Source organism: Acinonyx jubatus, chromosome A1, assembly GCF_027475565.1.
Source record: "Acinonyx jubatus isolate Ajub_Pintada_27869175 chromosome A1, VMU_Ajub_asm_v1.0, whole genome shotgun sequence".
NCBI lineage: Eukaryota > Metazoa > Chordata > Mammalia > Carnivora > Felidae > Acinonyx > Acinonyx jubatus.
Genome location: NC_069380.1, coordinates 141,445,575 through 141,467,331, shown reverse-complemented (window position 1 = coordinate 141,467,331; position 21,757 = coordinate 141,445,575). Strand labels below are relative to the sequence as shown.

At 38.9% G+C, this 21,757-nt stretch overlaps 1 protein-coding gene across 1 annotated transcript in view; it reads right to left on the bottom strand.

The window, feature by feature from the left end:
- JMY (junction mediating and regulatory protein, p53 cofactor) overlaps nucleotides 1–21,757 on the bottom strand; it is a 98,603-nt gene that overhangs the window by 5,454 nt on the left and 71,392 nt on the right. Inside the window, exons 5-10 of the mRNA XM_053224299.1 lie at nucleotides 18,237–18,402; nucleotides 17,327–17,514; nucleotides 14,249–14,335; nucleotides 8,501–8,596; nucleotides 6,546–7,143; nucleotides 4,330–4,649 (exon numbers count right to left, since the gene is read on the bottom strand). Coding sequence (XP_053080274.1) covers nucleotides 4,342–4,649; nucleotides 6,546–7,143; nucleotides 8,501–8,596; nucleotides 14,249–14,335; nucleotides 17,327–17,514; nucleotides 18,237–18,402 — 1,443 coding nt within the window. The 3' untranslated portion in view covers nucleotides 4,330–4,341. The remainder of the gene's footprint in view (nucleotides 1–4,329; nucleotides 4,650–6,545; nucleotides 7,144–8,500; nucleotides 8,597–14,248; nucleotides 14,336–17,326; nucleotides 17,515–18,236; nucleotides 18,403–21,757) is intronic.

The window sequence follows — 21,757 nt, the reverse complement described above, 5'->3', positions numbered from 1 at the left end:
AAATAGCTTAGAAATACCCATTTGTAGAGATAGCATACAGGAGACACTTTTTTAAAAAAAGGATACATTTCTATTCATAAAACAGTAAAAATGAAAACAAAATAATCTGAATATGGATTTTGATCACATAAGGTTGTAGGGTAGATTCACTTTTATTTCTTCTACTAAGATTTTATGTCAAAACTATACGGTAAAAAGGAAAAAACAGTCTAAAATATTGGCGTCAAACTGCCAGTGTAGTAAGAATTGTTAAATGATATTTTAAAAATTCACTAGACTGTGAGTTTTTGTTATATTGCTATTTAGAGGATAGGATTAGTACTGGTCTTTAAAGGGATCCTTGTGGTAGGGCTTTTTAAGTTTCAGAATAGTTGTGTTTGAGATCCATGGCTTACATATGGCATAGGAATAATTCTTTGAAAGACCTACTTGGCAGATAAAAACAGACATGCATTATTAGTTCTGCGTTATTTAATACTATAGCTACATGTGGCTTTTGAGCACTTGAAATGTGGCTAGTCTGAGAAAATGGATTTTTAATGTGATTTAAATTGAAATCTGAAGCAGCATAAAATATTTGTTCATTAAATATAATTTTATTGTTTTGGTAAGGCATTTCACATTTAACCACTGAATACTTAGCATCAACACTGAGATGTGCTACTAGCTAAAATACACACTGGATTTTGAAGACCCAGGTACAAAACAAATGTGAAATACCTCGTGAATTTTTTATAGTGATAACATGTTGAAACATACGATTTTGGATACATCATATAAAATATTAATGAAATCAATTTCACATGTTTCTTTTTACCTTTTTAATGTGACTTGAACTGTTTAAATTCCATCCATCCCTCAAACTGTATTTCTAACAGACAGTATTGTCATAGTTACTTCATAACTTTATGAAGGAACCCACAGAAAACAAAATAGAAAATAAAAAGCTTATATATGTATTTCATTCCGTTTAGAAATTTCCTTCAAGGACACTATTACCTATGGCTGTCCCAAGAAGAGTTTTCAAGAAAGACAAAGCAAAACAGGATATCTTCACTTTCTACTTCATGAAGTTTTGAGAAATTATTTTATTTTATTTTATTTTATTTTATTTATTTATTTATTTATTTATTTATTTATTTATTTATTTATTTAACAAGAGACAGAGTGTGAGCAGGGGAGAGGCAGAGAGAGAGAGAGAGAGAGAGAGAGAGAGAGAGAGAGAGAGAGAGAATGAATGAATCTGAAGCAGGCTCCAGGCTCCGAGCTGTCAGCACAGAGTCCGACGTGGGGCTTGAACCCATGTATGTGAGATCATGACCTGCGCTGAAGTTGGGACACTCAAGCAACTGAGCTACCCAGGGACCCCGAGAAATTATCTTCTTTGAAGAGCTAGTGGTTTAAAATCTTAAACTAGGGGTGCCTGGGTGACTTGACCAGTTAAGTGTGCAACTCTTGATTTCAGCTCAGATCATAATCTTACAGTTCATGAGTTCTAGCCCTGCCGTTGGGCTCTGCGTTGGCAGTGTGGAGCCTGCTCAGGATTGATTCTCAATCTCCCTCTCCCTCTGCCCCTCCCCCCTGCTCTCTCTCTCTCTCTCTGAAAAAGAAACAAAGAAATATTTAAAATCTACAAAAAACTGACTTATAGGAAATACAAATTATAGCCTGTTTAGCCATCTGTAGAGAAGCCATCTAAAAGTTCAGTCTTTAAAAATGATTTCCCAAGGGGCACCTGAGTGGCTCAGTTGGTTAAGTGTCTGACTCCGGCTTAGGCCATGATCTCACAGTTCGTGGGTTCAAGCCCCACAATGGGCTCTGTGCTGACAGCTCAGATCCTGGAGCCTGCTTCGGATTCGGTGTCTCCTCCTCTCTCTGCCCCTCTCTTGCTTGGCCTCTGTCTCCCTCTCAAAAATAAACAAACGTTAAAAAAAAAAAATTTTTTTTTTTTTTTAATGATTTCCCAAGACCACAAGACAAGGCAGTGAGAATAGCTCCTTTATCACTGCCTGCTCAAATTGGTGGGGATCACAACTAGTCTATGGTTTGTTTCTGGTGTAGGATGCATTGTTTTTTGTTTTGTTTTGTTTTTAAGTGACTTTGCAGATATCTGAGCTCATACATTTTCTGGGACCATTTCATTGTTTCAACATTCTAACACATACAACAGTCATAAATAATGGGCCAAAAAAAGAGAGTTTTTAGGCAACTTTCAAAGTGATATTCATCCTGGGCATATTCTTAACATCTGCTGTAAGGGTAAATTAGCAGCCCAAAGCTATAAATAACCATGGAGGCACTTGAACATACAAAATGCTGCTGCAATGTCTATGTCTTGGGCAGGATCCGGTGAGAAGGCAGAAAACAGAAATGATGGGCTGGCCTGAGCAACAGCAGGTGGGTCACATACCCCAACTGGGCTACTGTGGGCAGCTGTATCAAAAGGACTAAACACTCGCTTATATGAAGGCCCAATCTGTGCTAAGATGGTAGTTTTAGGCATAGGCTTAGCAGCTGAGAAGCTTCAAGCAGGAGACAAGACGACAGGTAACAAGCACTGTAAAGTGGGAGACAATCTACAAGATTGAAAAAGATTCCCAGTCAGACACCCTGAGTATACACAATAATATATTTGCTATCTTCTACAAAGCATAGTGTACATATGTTAAGCACAAATGGTTTGAAATTAGTTTGGGATTCAAAAACACTGAATCATACAGCATGATAATTAGGGCCTCTATAAATAACAGGGGGAAAAAAGATACCAACAGCCCAATACCCATGGCATAACACTGGTGCTATCAAATGTTGTCTGGAGCATAACCACTTATTGAGATTTTTCACCCCCATTTTGTTAAAGCTACTGACAGTAGATGCTGAAGGGAAGTGGTACAGATGAGAGTATAATACAGGAACATCTAAATTTTCCTGATGGCCCCATGCCCAAAAGGAACAAGTAAAACTGCTTTTAGTAGTATTTTATTTGATATATCCAAAACTATCTTTTAGCATGTAATCAGTATAAAAAAATTAATGACATACTTTACCTTTTCTGTATGGAGTTTTCAAAATCCACATGTACGCCTGCATATACCTCAGATCTACTCAGAATTCATGGGAGTGAAAGCCAGGAATCTGCATTTTTAATAATCTCTCAGGGAATTCTTACCATCAGGCATGCATAAAAAGCACTGGCTAATAAGTAAGTTTATTATTCCTATATCTATTCCCCTTCCAGAACTATGAGTCTTCCCCAGTTTGGTGAATATTGTGAAGCCCACAGAAACAGTCCATCAAGAGAGCAATTAAGATGCTTAATAGAATATATCTGCATAGTTGCATTACAGTTTACACAAATTATATAATTTCAGTTATGACTAATATCAGTTCTCTATATACTATATATAGCATGTTATCTTTACTGACTCTATATTTAGCAGAATTTGTGCCATAGTACTATGTAATTAGCTTCCTAAAATGTGGTAGAGTAACAACTCTATTACTTTAGGAAAATGTCCAATGTGTAACCAATACCATGGGCATACCCAATAAGGTATGCATACACTTATTACATGTTTGTTATTTTAGCTGCAATTTTATCTGGATTATGCAGTAACTATGATAAACCTTAAAATGATAATTTTAACCTTAATTTTAAAGGCTTAGAAAGCTAAATAACCAAACAATGCAGTAATTTTTCTGGATTGATCTCAGACAATTACTTTCTGGGCAGCTGAGCAGATATCACAATTCAAGGGAGCAAGCACCTGAGTGGATCAGTTGGTTGGAGTCCTACTTCGACTCAGATCATGATCTCACGGTTCCTGAGTCTGAGCCCCACATAGGGCTCCTTGATGACAGCTCAGAGCCTAGAGCCTCCTTCAGATTCTGTGTCTCTTCCTCTCTCTGTCCCTCCCCCACTCATTCCCTCTTCCTCCCTCTTCCTCCCTCTCTCAAAATGAACATTTAAAAAAAAAAAAAATCAAAATTCAATATATATAACAGTTTGTACCTGAAATACTTTGGTGAGGAAAGAGCTTTTGGGTTTTAAAGTAAGAATAAGACTGCCACCTTACTGGAATCAGTCTATCCTCTTTATTTGGGCTATACTGTAGAAATTTTTAATGAGCAGGTATAAACCTGGCATTTATATAACAATATCTTTGAAAAGTGCTTTACTGTTTGTTAGGTTTCTAGAAACCACACAAAACCTGAAGTTTACAGATCTATGGTCGATTCTATAGCTGAGCTATATAACAATAAACCTCATCAATAAAATATAACAGACCTCATCATCCACTATTAGTGAATGCTACTAAAGAAATTAAGACCATTTACTTGTTAGTTTTCCCAATCTGTGCAGGGTAAAGCCTCCTCTTCATCCTCTGACTCAGGGGACGCTTCTTTGATTCTTCTAAGAGCTTCATGGATGCTCCGTGTTAGAGGATCTGTGTCAGGCAAAAGTGTGAAGGATTCTCTCAAAACTTCCTTCTGTACCTTCTTCAATTTCACCCCTTTCCGTATTTGTGCCAAGATATTATTACTATCATCTTCATCAGGAAAAGGAGGCAGAGTTCGCTGTTCAACCTTTTTCAGATGAAAACTACCACGCTTCAAGGAAGCTAGCACCTCATCCATGGGTGAGCTCACTTTATAAAATGAAAGAGAAGAATTACAGTTAGGATCACAATTAGAGTCAAACTGATAACCTCTAGACTTTAGGACTGTGATAGCCAAGGACACTGAAAACAAAATGAACCATGAACCATGGACAGGTGTGCCAAAAACACATGAAATACCAATTGTACTTGTTTAAAAAAAAAAAAAAAAAAAAAAAAGCTGGGGCACTCCTGGATGGCTCAGTCGGTTAAGCCTCCAACTTCGATTCAGGTCATGATGTCACAGTTCCTGAGTCCGAGTCCCAAGTCGGGCTCTGTGCTGACAGTTCAGAACATGGAGCCTGCTTCGGATTCTGTGTCTTCCTCTCTCTCTGCCCCTCCCCCGCTCTCTCTCTTTCTCTCTCTCTCTCAAAAATAAAACCTAAAGGAAAAAAGCCAGACTCAACTTCGAAATTAGTATTTTCATAATTTCCCCTTAAGACACCGAAGCAGACTGGGAGCTGGGAGGTAGTCTTTAGGAATTTCATAGCTGAGACTCCCAAAGGCACCAGCACAATCTAAATTCAGAGAGCAATTCGAGTTACAAATGTAATTTTAAAGAACTAAGTTTTGATCCAGTATGTTTTTTTTTTTTTTAAGAGATTTTTTTTTGTTTTTGTTTGTCTGTTTTTTAAGTAAACTCTACCCCTGATGTGGGGCTCAAATGCACAACACTGAGATCAAGAGTCACATGCTCTACCGATGGAGCCAGCCAGGTGCCCCTACTACGATGATTGTTCTACCATTTAGTTGTTTTACATATGAAATTCTCCAGTTATGCTAAGAAATATTTTACTAAACGGTCTCTCAGATTAAAATGTAATATGCAAATTGTTTTATATAATGTTCTCCCAATGAAAGCTACAGACAGGGATTATTCTCTGTTCTTTTCAAAAAGAGCTTTATTAAGGCATATTGGACACACAATAAATTGTCTATTATTACTCCCTATCTTTCCTTGTTTGTTTGTTTTTTTTATACAAAGAGTGTATCAAGGCCCTCAATAAATATGTAACCAAATGTTGCATGGTCCTGCCAAAGCCATCTTAGTGTTGACAGCCCTTCCCAACTGTCTTACTTTTTCTGTGAATACTGTGCTTGTATTTCCTAGGTTTAAAATCAGATTTTTGGGACACCTGGGTGATTCAGTTGGTTAAGCATCCAACTCTTGGGGTGCCTGGGTGGTTCAGTCGGTTGAGCGTCCGACTTCAGCTCAGGTCATGATCTCACGGTTCGTGAGTTCGAGCCCCGTGTCAGGCTCTGTGCTGATGGCTCAGAGCCTGGAGCCTGCTTCAGATTCTGTGTCTCCCTCTCTTTCTGCCCCTCCCCCGCTCATACTCTGTCAATCTCTCTCTCAAAAATAAATAAGCATTAAAAAAATTAAAAAAAAAAAAAAAGCATCCAAGTCTTGATTTTGACTCAAGTCATGATCTTATGGTTGGTGACACTGAGCCCTGCATTAGGCTCTATGTTCACAGCAAAGAGCCCACTTGGGATTTTCTCTTTCCCTTTCTCTCTGCCCCTCCCCTGCTTGTGCACATGTGCACTCTCTCAAAAATACATTTAAAAAATGATAAAAATGAAGTCAGATTTTCTTAACACAAAAGGAGCCACTTACTATTATTACCAGTTAGATTAAGTACTACCTCAGAATGTATAATTTTTAAAACATCCCTAAAAGCTCAAGAAGGTACACATTTGTGTCTAGGCTCATTTGTTGATGTGGGTTGGTAGAATTCTGCCAGGCTGTGACTTTGAAACCTATTTGCAATCAAATAATGCCCAAAATAAAATAATGTTTTAAGCTTTGTTGGGTCCTATGAAACAAAAGGGCCTTTGATTATGACTCACTTTACTCAACAGATTAAAAATGTGTTTCTAACTTACCTCTCCTCCTCTGCAAACCTTCAGCAGTCTTTTTGAGCTTCTTCCTGGCACTGACCAGCTGACTACTGTCAAAGAGATGTGCTGAGGGGGCACTCGCAGACTTGGGGATCCTCTTCTCGTTCGCCTCTGTTCTAGGCAGACCTTTCTCCAGTGTCTCTGGGGAGGTGTCTTTAGCAACAGGCAGAGGTGGTGGTGGGGGAGGGGGAGGAGGCGGTGGCGGGGGAGGTGGTGTTGGAGGAAGAGGTGGGGGGAGTGGATCTATGGTAATGGAACCTGGTTCGAGGTCAGTATTATTCAAAAGTGGAAGAGAAACAGTGGGCGGCAGTTCAGAGGTAACACCACTGAGAGGTAATGAAGCGGCTTCAAGTTGTGCTAGCGAAGTATCTTCAAGGTGTGCGAGGCTTTGGGCTTCTGTTTTGTGTGATGACCCAAGCTCGCCTATTCCTTCCTCTGCCTTTGCACTTTTCTCTTCTACCTGTAGTGCTCCTGGCAGAGAGTCACACTGGTCCTCACAGGGCACAGGACTGGCTGTGCTTCTTCTTCTTGCATGAGCCAGTCGCAATCTGGTTGATTTAAGTATGACTTGGCCAGGGTACCTCTAAAAAAGTAGAAGTGATTGTAACTGGTCAAATTAGTTTACAACAATCTATGAACTGATGGCTATTTTCTCCTTCAGGTCCAAGATGTTGTTTCGGAGCTGTTGTGATTTCAGGGGGAAATTCTTTGATACAGTTATACAGAAGACCAGAATACCAAAGCATAATCCCTTTCAACAGCCGTCATCCAACTCTATTTGCTTATCAAATCTTTTATCAAGGCCCTATTCCCTCTTATCCACTTAAGAAGTCAACTATTCAAAATTACCACAGGATTTAAAAAAGATCTTTAATTACTGAAATTACTAGCTTAAGTGGAAAAATAATAGCAATATAAAATATCAAACATCAATGCTATTGGGGCGCCTGGGTGGCCCAGTTGGTTAAGTGTCCAACTTAGGCTCAGGCCATGATCTCGTGGTCTGTGAGTTTCAGCCCCATGCCAGGCTCTGTGCTGACAGCTCAGGGCCTGAAGTCTGCTTTGATTGTGTGTCTCCCTCTCTCTCTCTTTCCCTCCCCCATCTGCACTCTCACTCAACATTAAACATTAAAAAAATGGTTTTAATACATGCCATTGGTATATACTAAGCTATGGAACTATTAGTTTCTTACATGTATTTTCAAATGCTTACAGATTAAAACATTAATCTTTTTAAAAAGTTTCTTGGCATTTAAAAAAACTCTCAAAACAGTATGTACATTTTATGATGGAAGGAGAGGGAATAAAATTTTTCAAGTACTGACATACATAACTCATTCTTTTATTATAATAAAACCTAGCATTAATGGATTTGGTGAACAACATTTACTCAACCCAGGGTGGTCCACAACCACCATATACTCTCTTCACTATAATACTAAGAGGATTTCATCAAAAGCTTCCTGCACCTATAAGGTGATCCCTCGGCACAGACAATGGAAGTAGATTCCTGAGCACTTATGACAACTGCCAAACCATTTCTGACGTAAGCTGATCCATTCTCTAATTCTGCCACTGGTCCCTCCCACAGATTACCACCGTAAGGTTACTGAATGTGTTCTGGTGACAAGTTCATGCCTAAAATGGACAGTCACTTGTGAGCCTGTTAATTTTATAAAACTCAAGAAGAATTCAGGTTTGCCAGAGGCCCTGACCACTCCTCTTACACTACTAAAGTGGAAGGCCAACAGCACAAGAATATTAATTCCATATACAACTGGAAGAAGGGTAGCCCTGTAATCAAACGTTAATTTAAAATTTTATTTTCTCAATAATAAAAGGGAAAACCAAGTTTTTTATCATAATCTTGTAACACGAGTGTGTATGCAGCTCTGCTTAAAAAGCAATGAGAAACAACAGATGGGCCATACTTTTATTACCTGTTTAAAAGTTCGAAGTCTGTCCAAAGTTCTTTGTCTCTCTTGGCTAACCCAGGCACTTTTTCTTTCTTCTTCATCATGTAATTTTTCTCTCTTCTGATAAAAAATTAATAGTAATTCCATTATGATGTGTCCCATTCATTTTTATTATTAATAGGGAAAAAAAGAGAGCTCTCCCAGTTAAGTAAAATGGGTAACTCCAATGAATGATTCATTAAACAGTGTTTATGGCATGAAACTACCAGTTTTAAATAGAAATCATGATTTTAAAATCCAGAATGATACGCTGACAAAAACAATACTGTTTCATTTTTGCATTTACCCACAATTAAAGATGTTTGCGCTGAAATAAAGTCAAATTTTCTCTGAACTAAAAAATGTTCCTGTAGGGTTGTGGCTTCAACAGCTTAAGTGTAAAATACCTGTAGCTGCTATATTCTGCTCAATTAAATAGTTGACCTTAAAAACAAAATCAGCAACCACCTGGCCAGTAATTTAGACACTACACCTTAGTTCAACCAACATAACCAGCAGCTAGAAAAAGTATTTCTTGCATTTTACATCAATCATTTGGCTCAATATCACCCCTTAAAGTTGGGAGTTATCAGCACAGAAATTTAAAAATTTTTCCCATGTTAATGCTAACCAGTGCAGCAACTGTGGAAAACAGTATGGAGGCACCGCAAAAAATTAAAAGCAGAGACTCATGAGTGGCTCAGTCCAGGGAGCCACCCGACTCAGTTTCAGTTCAGATCATGATCCCAGAGTCGTGGGATCAAGCCCTGCATTGAGTTCCACACTGAGAGTGGAGCCTGCTTAAGATTCTGTGTCCCTCCCTCTGCTCCTCTACACCACTTGTGCATGTTCTCTTTCTAAAAAAAAAAAAAAAGAAAAAAATTAATAAAAATAGAACTACTGTATTGTCTAGTAAGTAATTCCACTGCTGGGTATTTAACCAAAGAATACAAAAACACTAACTCAAAAAGAGATACACACCCCTATATTTATTGCACCATTTACAATGGCCACATTAGGGAAGCAGCCCAAGTGTCCATTAATGGATAAAGAAGGTGTGGTATATATACATGGAATGGAATGTTACTCAGCCACAAAAATAATGAAATTTGCCATCTGCAGCGACATGGATGAAGCTACAGAGTATAATACAAAGTGAAAAAAAAATCAGAAAAAGACAAGTATCATATGATTTCACTCATCTGTGGAGTTGAAGGAATTTAAAAAATGAGCAAAGGAAAAAACACAAATCAAGAAACAGACTCTTAACTACAGAGAACAAACAGATGGTTATCAGAGCAGGTCGGGGGGGGGGGTGCAGATGAAATAGGTGAAGGGGATTAAGAGTACATTTCATTTATCACGACAAGCAGTGAGTAACGTAAAGAATTGGTGAATCACTATACTGTACACCGGAAACAAACAGAACGGTGTATATTAACTATACTGGAATAAAAAAAATTCTCTATACTGTTCAAACAATGAAAAGATATCTAATTACATCTCATTTTGCAGAATATTAAAAGGCTATCGAGCTATGCAGATAGGTTATGGCTTTCATTCCTACTTTGTTTTAAAAACTCGGAGATACCTCCTACAAGACCAGTTAATGTTGTGTGCACAGGACAGTGGTCTCCAGTGTGTCATTAACTTGTCTCTCTTCCATTCATCCTGTTCAAATTCAATCTTCCATTATTCCCTTACATTACTACCTCTCTTCTTCCCCACCAGCTCCTCTAGTCAGAGTTACTGCTTCATTTGTCGTGGATGACCACATCGGAATCTACAGGGTGACTTGAATCTTCAGGCACAAAGTGAACATCCTGTTTCAGAAAACTCTGTTGCACACTCATCACCTGGTAAAGTCACTGGACTTTCACAATAAACAAAGACTGAATATTCAGGCAGAAGATGGGTTGAGGGAAGGGAGACCTCACGCCTCTCGAGAGCAACAACATTCAATGTCTCCAGAAGTTTGACAGAGAGAAAATATGGCACTGTGACCTAGACAAACTGTTTCTGACTTAGAAAGGAAATGGACAAGCATTCCCAAAATATGCCAAAACACAGTATGAGGACCATGAAACGTTCCGGAAGTAGTACCTTCATGAACGTTAACTAACTCCAAGAAAAATCAAAATAAAGTCAGGAATAGAAAAGTTGTGATAATCTATTTTGGTATTGATTTTTTTTCACATTTTCCTGTATTGCTTTAATCTTTTATAATGATGATGCATATCTCTTTATAAACACAATGAGGTTTCTTTTTAAAAACGTATAGGAATGGTAGAGAAGCACTTTTGCAAGCCAGTAATTAAAACTACTCATAATAGAAGGATTTTTAAAGTAAGAGTCAAGAAATTTAGAATGTTTATATATATATATATACACACATACATACACACACACACACACACACACACATATACACATACACACAGCAAGATAATTACTCAGGAAAAAATTCACCTTGCTTAGATAATAGGACAGTATTACAAAATATTAACTAAAAAGCAAGAAAACTTTATCAATTCACAGAGTAAAAAAGATAGCATGTAAAATACCATCTAAGAGAGGGGCACCTGGGTCCCTCCGTCAGTTAAGTGTACAACTCTTGATTTTGGCTCAGGCCATGAACTCATGGTTCGTGGGATCAAGCCCTGTACCCGGGCTCTGTGTTGACAGTGCAAACCTCCTTGGGATTCTCTCTCCCTCTCTCTCAGCCCCTCCCCTACTTACACTCTCTCTCTCAAAATAAATATTTAAAAATATACCACCCAAGAGAGTAAAATGGTAGGGGAAAAGCTGCTTAAGATAAGGAAATACCATTCTTCCATGAAATGCTTACCAATTACGTGTCAGCCAGGCCCTATATTAAGCCCTAGGAGAGAAGCAGGAATGAGTAAGTGGTGGTGAGGTAAGTGGCAGGCATGTTAAGCAGAGAGGGTTAGCTGTCAAGCACCAAGGAAGAAACTGACCCTACTGGAGGAGGAGGTGGTGAAAAGGAGGATAGTTCCTAGAAGAAAGCACAAGCAGTAATCTCTTAAACATTGGTCTTAGCAACATTTTCTAGATAGGTCTCCTAAGGCAAAGGAAACAAAAGCAAAAATCAACTATTGGGGCTACACCAATATAAAAAGTTCTGGCAAAACCATCAACAGAACAAAGAGGCATCCTATTGAATCGAAGAATATATTTGCAAATGATATGTCCAATAAGGAGTTAATGTCCAAACTATATAAAGAATAGCAAGGAAAATAATAATCTGCTTTAAAAATGGGCAGAGGACATGCAAACGGCCAAAAGACACATGAAAACATGCTCAATGTCAGTAATTATCACTAATCATCAAGGAAATACAAATGAGTACCAAAATGACATATCACCTCACACCTGTCAGAATGGCTAGAATCAAAAAGAAGTAACAAGTGGTGGCAAGGATGTGGATAAAAGGAACCCTCATACACTGTTAGTGGGAATGTAAAATGGTAGAGCCACTATGGAAAATAATATGGAGATTCCTCAAAAAACTAAAAATAGAAATACCCTGGGGCGCCTTGGTGGCTCAGTCGGTTGAGCATCCAACTTTGGTTCAGGTCATGATCTGATGGTTCATGAGTTCAAGACCCACATCGGGCTCTACGCTGTCGTTCAGAGCCTGCTTAGGATTCCTACCCGCTACCCGCCACCCCCCACCCCCCCCCCCCCCCGCCATATAAAAGTCAGCTGCTTTCTAATATACTAGCAAGGAACATCTATTAGAGTTTGATATTAAAAACTATTTATATTACCATAAAAAAAGATTTAGGCATAAATCTAATAGTTTAGGTATAAATCTAGTAAAATATAATAAATGGGGAGCTATTCCTTGTTTACACATAGGAAGACTCAATATTGTTAAGGTGTCAATTATTCCCAAACTTGACCTACAGATCTGACATAATCCTAATCAAAATCTCAGTCGCTTATTTTGTGGAGACTGACAAGCTGATTGTAAGGTTTCCTTGGAGAGGCAAAAGACTTAGAGGAGAGAACACAGAGCACAAGAGATCCAAACACATTCAATCAACTGATCTTTAACAAAGGAGCAAAGGCAATCCAATGAAGAGAAGTAACAGCTTTTTAAACAAATGGTGTTGGAACTACTAGACATCCACAAAAAAAAAAAAAAAATTAGCCACAGACCTTACACTCTTCATGTACATTAACTCAAAACAGATCACAGACCTGAATGTAAAATGCAGAACTATAAAGCTCCAGCAACATAACCCAGGAGAAAATATAAATGACCTTGGTTTTGGTGAGGAGTAGATACAGCACCAAAAGTACAACTCATGAAAGAAATAATTGACAAGTTGGACTTCATTAACGTTAAAATTAAAAAGTTCTATTCTGCAAGGTATGTTTTCAAGGGAATGAAAACACAAGCCAGAAATAGGGGAAAAAATACTTGCAAAGTCCAGAATACACAAAGAATTCTTAAAACTCAATAATAAGAAAACAACCTAATTAAAAATTGAGCAAAAGATCTGGACATAACCTCAGCAAAGCAGATGGATGACAAAAAAAGCATTATGAAAAGATACTCATTATCACATGCCACTAGGAAATTGCAAACTAAAATAACCATCACGTACCACATGCCTATTAAGGGCTAAAATACAAAACACTGACAACACCAAATGCTGGTAGGGATGTGGAGCAACAGGAACCCTCTCGTCCACTGCTGGTGGCAATGCAAAACAGTACAGCCACTCTGCAAGACAGTTCGGCAGTTTCCCACAAAATTAAATAAACTCTTACATTATGATCCAGCAAGTACTGCTCCTCAGGATTTACCCAAGAGATGAAAACTTACGTGCACACAAAAACCTGTATCAATGTTTACAGCAACTTTATTCATCACTGCCAAACCTTGGGAACAACCAACATGTCTCAGTAGGTCAATTGATAAACTATGGTACCGGGGCACCTGGTTGGTTCAGTGAATACAGCCTGCGCCTCTTCATCTCGAGGTTTTGAGTTCAAGCTCCACACTGAGTGTGGAGCCTACATAAGACAAATTTTAAAAAATAAAGTGTGGTTATCCAGACAATGGGTTACTATTCGGTGCTAAGAAGAAATGAGCTATCAAGCTATGAAAATGCATGGAGGAATCTTAAAAGCACAGTACTAAGGTAAACAAATCTAAAAAGGCTACATATTGTAGGATTCCAATTAAACATTCTGGAGAAGGCAAAACTGTGGAAACAGTAAAAAAGATCGGCGGTTGCCAGGGGTATGAAGAGAAAGGGAGATGAATAGATGGAACACAGGACATTTTGAGGGCAGTAAAAAATATTTTGTATGATATTATGATGGTGGATTCGTTATACGTTGGTCAAAAACAACAATAGCACCAAGAATGAACTCTAATGTAAACTATGGACGTTAGGTGATAATGATGTATCAGTGTTGGTCCACTGACTGTAACAAATGTACTACTCTTTGCTTGGTAGGGGAAGCTGTGAGTGTGTGGAGGTATATGGGAACTGTCTATTATCTTCTGCTCAGTATGTCTCAAACTGCTCTTAATGTGTGTGTATATGCATACGTATTGAACTGCAAACATACATATATATGGAATTAATGCTATTATCTAGTTGTTTACATTTTCTTATTCTCTATAAATTTTATCCACTTTGAGACAGGTAAAAAACCAGTTTTGTTCTAATTCTCTGAGTCCAAACTTACTAGTTGTACTGTGTGATGGGCTCTGTATTCATCTTCACTCCGAAGGCGTTGTTGGAACTTTTCATTGTGTTTTGCAATACAAATTTCCTATAAATACATAAAATGTGTTTTAATATAACTGAAACCTGAAAGACTCAAAATACCACACCGGGGCCTATTTTATTGGGTTTAACTTTCATCTTAACATGTACCTACAGGAAAACACCAAACAATAAGCCACCTCTGATTGCTCAACTGGAGTACTGAAGCAGCATGAGCCAAATCATCAAGATCTTAAAAACAAACAAACAAACAAAAAACATATATATATATATATATATATATATATATATATATATATCTCAACTTCTCTAGAACTCACTTCTCTCTCTCTTTGATGGGGAGGGATGGGACAAGACAGAGTCGAAGAGGGTGTCCTTAGGTAATCTCACAGGTCTCTTTTAGTTCTGAAGTCTGTGGCCAAAAGATTCTAAGTCTTATTGTAGTCTTTATCTTTTTTAGGTAATCTCTACACCCAATGTGGGGCTCAAACTCACAACCCCAATATCAAGAGTCACATGCTCTACCCACCGAGCCAGCGAGGCCCCTTATTGTAGTCTTTAAACTATGCTGGGCAAAAAACAAAAGGATTTACAACTTTTGGCTTAAAGTCTGTGTTCTTAAACTTTGATGGGTTAAAAAACATGACGTTGCCTGGAGGGCTTTAAATAATAACATGAAATCTGTATCTTATGCTTAGAGAATTCAGAAGGAAAAGAGACTGTCCAGAGGCACCTGGGCGGCTCAGTCAGTTAAGCATCTGAATCATCATTTTGGCTTAGGTCATGATCTCATGGTAGGTGGGATCAAGCCCTGCATCAGGCTCTGTGCTGATGGAACAGAGCCTGCTTGGGATTCTCTCTCCCTCTCAACGCCTCCCCTGCACATGCTCTCTCTCAAAGTAAATAAAGATTTGAAAAAAAGAAAGAGGGGAGCCTGGTGGTTCAGTCAGTTAAGCGTCCAACTCCTGATTTCGGCTCAGGACATGATCTCTCACGCTTCTTGAGATTGAGCCTCACATATTTGGATTCTCTCTCCTTCTCTCTCCATTCCTCCCCTGTTAGCACTCCCTCTCTCTCAAAATAAATAAAAACATGATAATAAACTAGGAACTATGTGCCTCTTTACAAAATAATGCACTATTATCTGGAAACTTTATAGTAGCACCATGCTAAGTCTTCATTTTCCCTGGGTCTTCCTGGAGAAGTATTCCAGGTAAAAAGGTGGCCATTAGTTTACAACACTCTCAAAACTATACAAACTTTTAACCAGAGAAAGTGATATGATAAATGATCTTTTAAGCTGGTGAACCAGAGTTTAAAGCATTTGTATCATATTTTTCACTCACATTGGGTTGACTCTAAGGCCTAACCAGTATGAATGAAGAAATTAACCTGTTTGGGACAGTCTCCAGGGGATAACAAAGGTAGTATTGTATATAAGTAACAGGATATAGTGATACAATGACTCAGGCTTCTATGTCACTCAGACCTAAGATAGAATTCTACCTTTGCCCCATATTAGCTGTTTTTCCTTGGGTGATCTGTTTAACTACCAGTAGCCTTGATTCCCTTGATTATAAAATGAGGATATAGGTCCATAATCCCTTATTTTCAGACTTTAGAAAGATGGTATGTTACATATACAGTATCTAGTAACTCCAGCAAGATCTGACGTAGCACCCTATAAGACTAAAACTAACAGTGTTGCAGTGAAACATATGAATAGTCAAAGTAAGAGAGACTCTCAAATGGACAGCTTCCTCTCAGCTCTGGGTTTGTCACCACATCAAGTATGAGAATGTTTTTGATCTGTGGAGCTTTCTCAACTTTAGGCAAAAGAATATTATCTCATTTGACTATCGATATCATTAAAGAAAATAAAAATGCATAAAGAATATTCATCTTTACAAGTGTATTCACAGTAGCACCTGGGTGGCTCAGTCAGTTAAACATCCAAATCTTGATTTGGCTCAGGTCATGATCTCACAGTTTTGAGACTGAGCCCTCAGTCTGGCTCTGCACTGGGCATGGAGCCTTCTTAAGATTCTCTCTCTCCCTCTGCAACTCCCCTGCTCACTCTCTCTTTAAAAAAAAAAAAAAAAAAGAAAAATCTAATCACAAAGTACAGACTTTAAGTCGTCATGGCATAGCCAGAGACCATCATTTTTTCAAAAGGAAAGGCAGGGCATGACTTAAAGTCACAAGTACTCCCCTGGGTATGAAATCCTACCAAGGATGCTGGATAGACCAAACACCCTGTGACAGTGAACATGTTGACATGTAGACAAGGAATATAGGACGATGTTACACAGAAAGGCATACTTTCATCTTTTGTATCATAGAGGTGACCTTCTCATTATCTTTCTTTCTAGGACTTAGTGTTTCTAGTTTCCTCTCTTCTCAGCCATCTTTTATCACTCCTTTTACCCCCTGTAGTTCTCCCACCTCAGGTGGTAAGTGAGGGCTGGGGGTAGGCATGGCGGAGGGCAAGACCATTTAGAGCCCCTGACTCTGTGTGATGTGATGGGTTGCAGGAGGTCTGAGGCTGCTGGTCTAAACGGGCAGATTCTCCAGGAGTGAACTTCCCTACCTCAGATTTAGATTAATAAGAGTGAAGAGTAAAGAATATGGATTAATTTTTTTATATATAGAATTCCTTAAAGATTGAGATCAGAATCAAGACATAATTATACAACAGGACTGGCCTCCTTAAATAATCAGGAGCAGAGAACTGCATTACATGGCATCCTGCAACCCTGTCCTTTACCAGAGTCACTTACGGGGTGTCGGGGGTAAATAGCACATCATCACTGGCTGTTCTAATGTGTTTAACAAGGCAGTTCTCAGAAAACTCTATAATGTTAACATAATGGCTTGAGTATTGAGAAGAGGTAACTCTCACTTAGTTTTAAAACATGTAACTGCTAGTGACAAATCAGGTTACAATTATTAGATATGGGTCAAGGATTAAGTAATGACTAACAAAAAGTCTTAAAACTAAGGCTATATATTTGATAAATAACCAAAGCTATTATACCTTTTTATTTCTGAGGTAGGCTTTCTTGGCTGAAACTCGTCCACGCCTTGCTTCCAGCTGGCGTGCTTTCTGCTGAAGTTTCTGTAGCTCTTCTCTCTGTAAGTGCACAGACACTGCCATCTCTTCCTTCTCCAGCATGGCCTCCATGCTTTCGTAAGTGTCGTAATATACTACCTCATCTCTCTTTTCTGTAACAAAACAGCAACAAGGGGTAGTGGTTAAGAGCAGGAGCTCATGGAGCCAGAAAGAACAGAGTTCCAGGCTACTTATTAACTCTGTAACCTCAGGCAAAGCCGTTACCTCTTGAGCTTCTTTGTAAAATAGCAATTGTTAGGAAATATACCTTCTAGGGTGAGTGTGTATACAAAACGCTCAGCAGTGTGTGGCACAGTTAAATGCTCGATAAATGTTAAGTATCATCATCCCTCAAATTCAAAATTTTTCTGGCTGAAACAACCTTACAAAGTGAGTATTTTACAAAGGTAATAGCATAGTTGCATTGCTGAGTCTATTAAATAACTTGAGTTTCAGAGCTCCTTTAAAAGGTTTTACGTTGGAGCGCCTGGATGGCTCAGTCGGTTCAGTGTCTGACTTCAGCTCAGGTCATGATCGCACAGCTCTTGAGTTCCAGCCCTGCATCAGGCTCTGTGCAGACAGCTCACAGCCTGGAGCCTGATTCGGATTCTGTGTCTCCCGCTCTCTCTGCCCCCCCCCCGCCCCTCCCTCTTCTCCCTCTCCCAAAAATAAACATTAAAAAAATTAAAAAATAAATTAAAAAATAAATTAAAAAATAAAAGGCTTTATGTTAAGACATTCTTAGTCTCAACAGAAGAACCAGCTGACGACTATGTGTATTTCCCATATGTATTAATTTTTTTCCTGGATTTATGTGGTTGAATGCACACCATACCTGATATAAGTCTTTTGATGCTTTCCAGTTGTGCGGTCAATAGTAACTCTTCACACTTCAGGATTTCAAACTGTACTTCATACAACTGAAGTTGTAGGTCATAATAATCAGCTTCTAACTGATCCAGCCGGGCTATGGCCTCTGTACCACCCTGCAAACTCTGCATCTGCATTGAAAATAAAAATAAGAACATTTCTAATTGGCTGGGACAAGGAAAACAAATCAGGTTAGGATTAGAAATGAAAACTAATCATACAGCATAAATCCACGAAGCAACTGTGCCAAGAAAGAACCTTATAAACAAGAAGTAAAGATTTTTTTTAAAAGACAGAAAAACAGCAATAATCCAAACATATAGTTTTGGAAATAACTAGACATACATGGTAAAAATAACGTTTTTAAGTTTACTCATATCACAGGTCATATTTAGGATACTATATTATTCTAATTATTCTGACATAAATATTAATAGTGTTCTTTCCTCTCAAAAGTGGATGTACTAACCTATGCAGTTATTCCTTCCATATATGAATGAGATTATGTATGAATGAGTAAGATATGTAAATAAGATTCATCCATACTCAGATAGTTATAACCAGAGGGTAGAAGTCTGGTCACCCTACACATCCAGAGCTGTGAGCTGTGTTGTGCTCCATGGTCACAGCCTCATTAGCTTCTAGGAGCTGGTCACTGGGGGAGCAAGGTGAATAGCAGGGCAGAAATGACTGTAGGAAAACCCCTGCAATCTACTAACAATGATAACTATTAGTATCTTTACATAAATGCAGTTAGGATCCTACATCCAACCTAAGGTGAGACTGAACGGTTTCTAGACAGGTCTCATGAAGTGGTGGGTGTTCTCGTATGAAGTTTGCTTGGTTGGTCGGTTGATTAGTTTTTGGTCCAGAAAGGAGAGGGAGAAGAGATTTTGCCAAGCAACCGAAGGAAATTACTATGAACAAAGTATGCTTCAGATACTAGTCCCCAACCCCACTATTTCCATGGATTCCTACTTGGATCTGTGAAGAAAGATGGCTCTATGGAGGAGCTGACAGGATGGCTTTTCAGGAGTCATTGAAGGACAGGCATGTGAGAGAGTAAAGCATTCCTCTCAAAACAACTAAGAATATAGTACTACCACTTTAGCATATTAAATGTTCATGCTTAGAAACTGCAGGACACGGTCACAGGTATCAGTGTGCCCTGGAAGAACAAGCAACACTGGTGAGGAGGCCCTGGCCTCAAGTGGCATCCCAGGGGATGACTACCAAATGGGGTGGAGGAGAAACAGAGGAAAAGGAGGGAAATGTTTGTGAGCTCCTCTGAGGGGTCACCTGGGGCTCCCAGAATACCAAGGAGATACTTGGCTGGTACCCTCGGGACAGGCTTGGCAGCAAAGACAGTGAATTCTTATGGCTGCAAAATGATCCCTTCTGTCTGATGAGGTTGGAGAATCGTGTTAGCACATAATGAGAGTATGTTTAAACAAGAGTCCAGCCTGGGGCACCTGGGTGGCTCAGTCAAATGTCTGCCTTTGGCTAAGGTCATGATCTCATGGTTCATGAGTTCGAGCCCTGTGTCCGGCGCTCTGCTGTCAGTGTGGAGCCCCTGTTCCCTCTCTCTCTGACCTTCCCCCGCTCGCTCGCTCTCTCTCAAAATAATAAACTTAAAAAAAAAAAAAAAAGACTAAACAAGAGTCCAGCCTTTCCTTTAAATTCTAGATATCCAACACAGTCTTACCTGAATACTAGAATATTTTTTAGCATATAATTTCAAGGTCCTTTATTTTTTTTAAGGTTCATTTATTTTGAGAGAGAGAGAGAGAGAGAGGGAGGGAGGGAGGGAGGGAGAGGGAGGGAGAGGGATGGAGAGGGAGGGAGGGAGGGAATCCCAAGCAGGTTCCGTGTTGTCAGTGCACAGCCTGGCACAGGGCTCAATCCCACAAACCGATCCTACGAACTGTAAGATCATGACCAGAGTTGAAACCAAGAGTTGGATGCTTAACCAACTAAGGTACCCAGATGCCCCTCAAGTTCCTTGTAAACTGCAAAGCAACACTTAGCCTGTAATCTAAATGTGCAATGGTATACACTTAATGGTATACATTTAATAATAATCAGGTTAATTAAGTACAGTGCTCTTTCATAAATGTTATAAAATTTTTACACTGAATATTTAATGAATTGCAGGCCAATGATCCTGCTGCATTAGGAAATATTTTATGAGTGACAAACAGTAAATATGGAACAAACCACAAGATTCCATTACAGTGTCTCATGGAGGAGAAGACTGACAAAATGAAATCCTGGTGTTTTGGTCCTAAGTCATAAAACATGAACGTGTCATCTCTTGTCTGAGACTTTCAGTCTCACTATAAATTACAAACATCCCTTTGCATACAACCTTGGGCTTCTTATCTAGCTCTGGAGACCACAGCTCCAGAATGCATATTCCTCTGTTATTAGCACCCATACTTTCTGTGAGCACAGCATACAAACATGTGAAATACATAATGTTGGGGTGCCTGGGTGGCTCAGTTGGTTAAGCATCCAACTCTTGGGTTTTGACTCAGCTCATGATCTCATGGTTTGTGAGATCAAGTCCCACATCAGGCTATGCACTGACAGCGCGGAGCCTGCTTGGGATTCTCTCTCTTCTTCTCTCTCTGTCCTTCCTCTGCTCACTCAGTCTGAAAAATAAATAAATTAAAAAAAAAAAAACTAGTGAGAAGATTAAGCTTTAAAAAATAAATAAAATACATAATGTTAAAGGCTTTATTCTCTGGAAAATTATAATCAGTTAAGATAAAACCTTAGTGTGTATCAGTCTAAAACCTTCATGAACAGTAACACTGTTCAGATCAAGGTCTGGAACTATTAGTTCCACCTTCACTATCTCTAGTTCTCTCCAGCTGAAAGCAACCATTTGTCTGCCGTGTTCATATCACTGTGCTAGGGCTTCCCTATAAGTTACTCTATAAGTTTGACTCTTGTCCAATACTTTGCTTAAGGAAAAGAAAGCTGAAAGCCCCTTGTTGGCATACTTTTACACTGTCAACCAATATCAAATATCAAACTGAGAAAGGAAGGGGTGTATTCTTACAAGAAGTGACCTCATCGCCAACTTTCTGGTTTACTGAGTTCTATTCAAAGCAAGGAAGTCAAGAGGTAGATCTGCTATCGCAAGGTACAAAAATGAAAAAAACCTCAGACGCAGAAGTGCAGGCAGAGGATCTATTGAATCCCAACCTCTGAAAGAACAAACAATAAACCAGGGGTGGGCATCATGACAAGTAAAAGGGTTGTAGGGACTGCAGTAGAGAGGATTTTTTATGGGATAAACTAAGGAGAGAGAGATAAGAGACAAGGGAAATTTGGGAGGGTAAAATTGTGCTCTAAGGTTTATTTAAACTTTGACATGGAGGCAGTGAAAGACATGCAGAGTTATATGAAGTGTATGCTGCTCCAAATCCCTTCCCTAAAATATCTTAATTTCCAAACTGATTTTTCTCCTGGTATCTA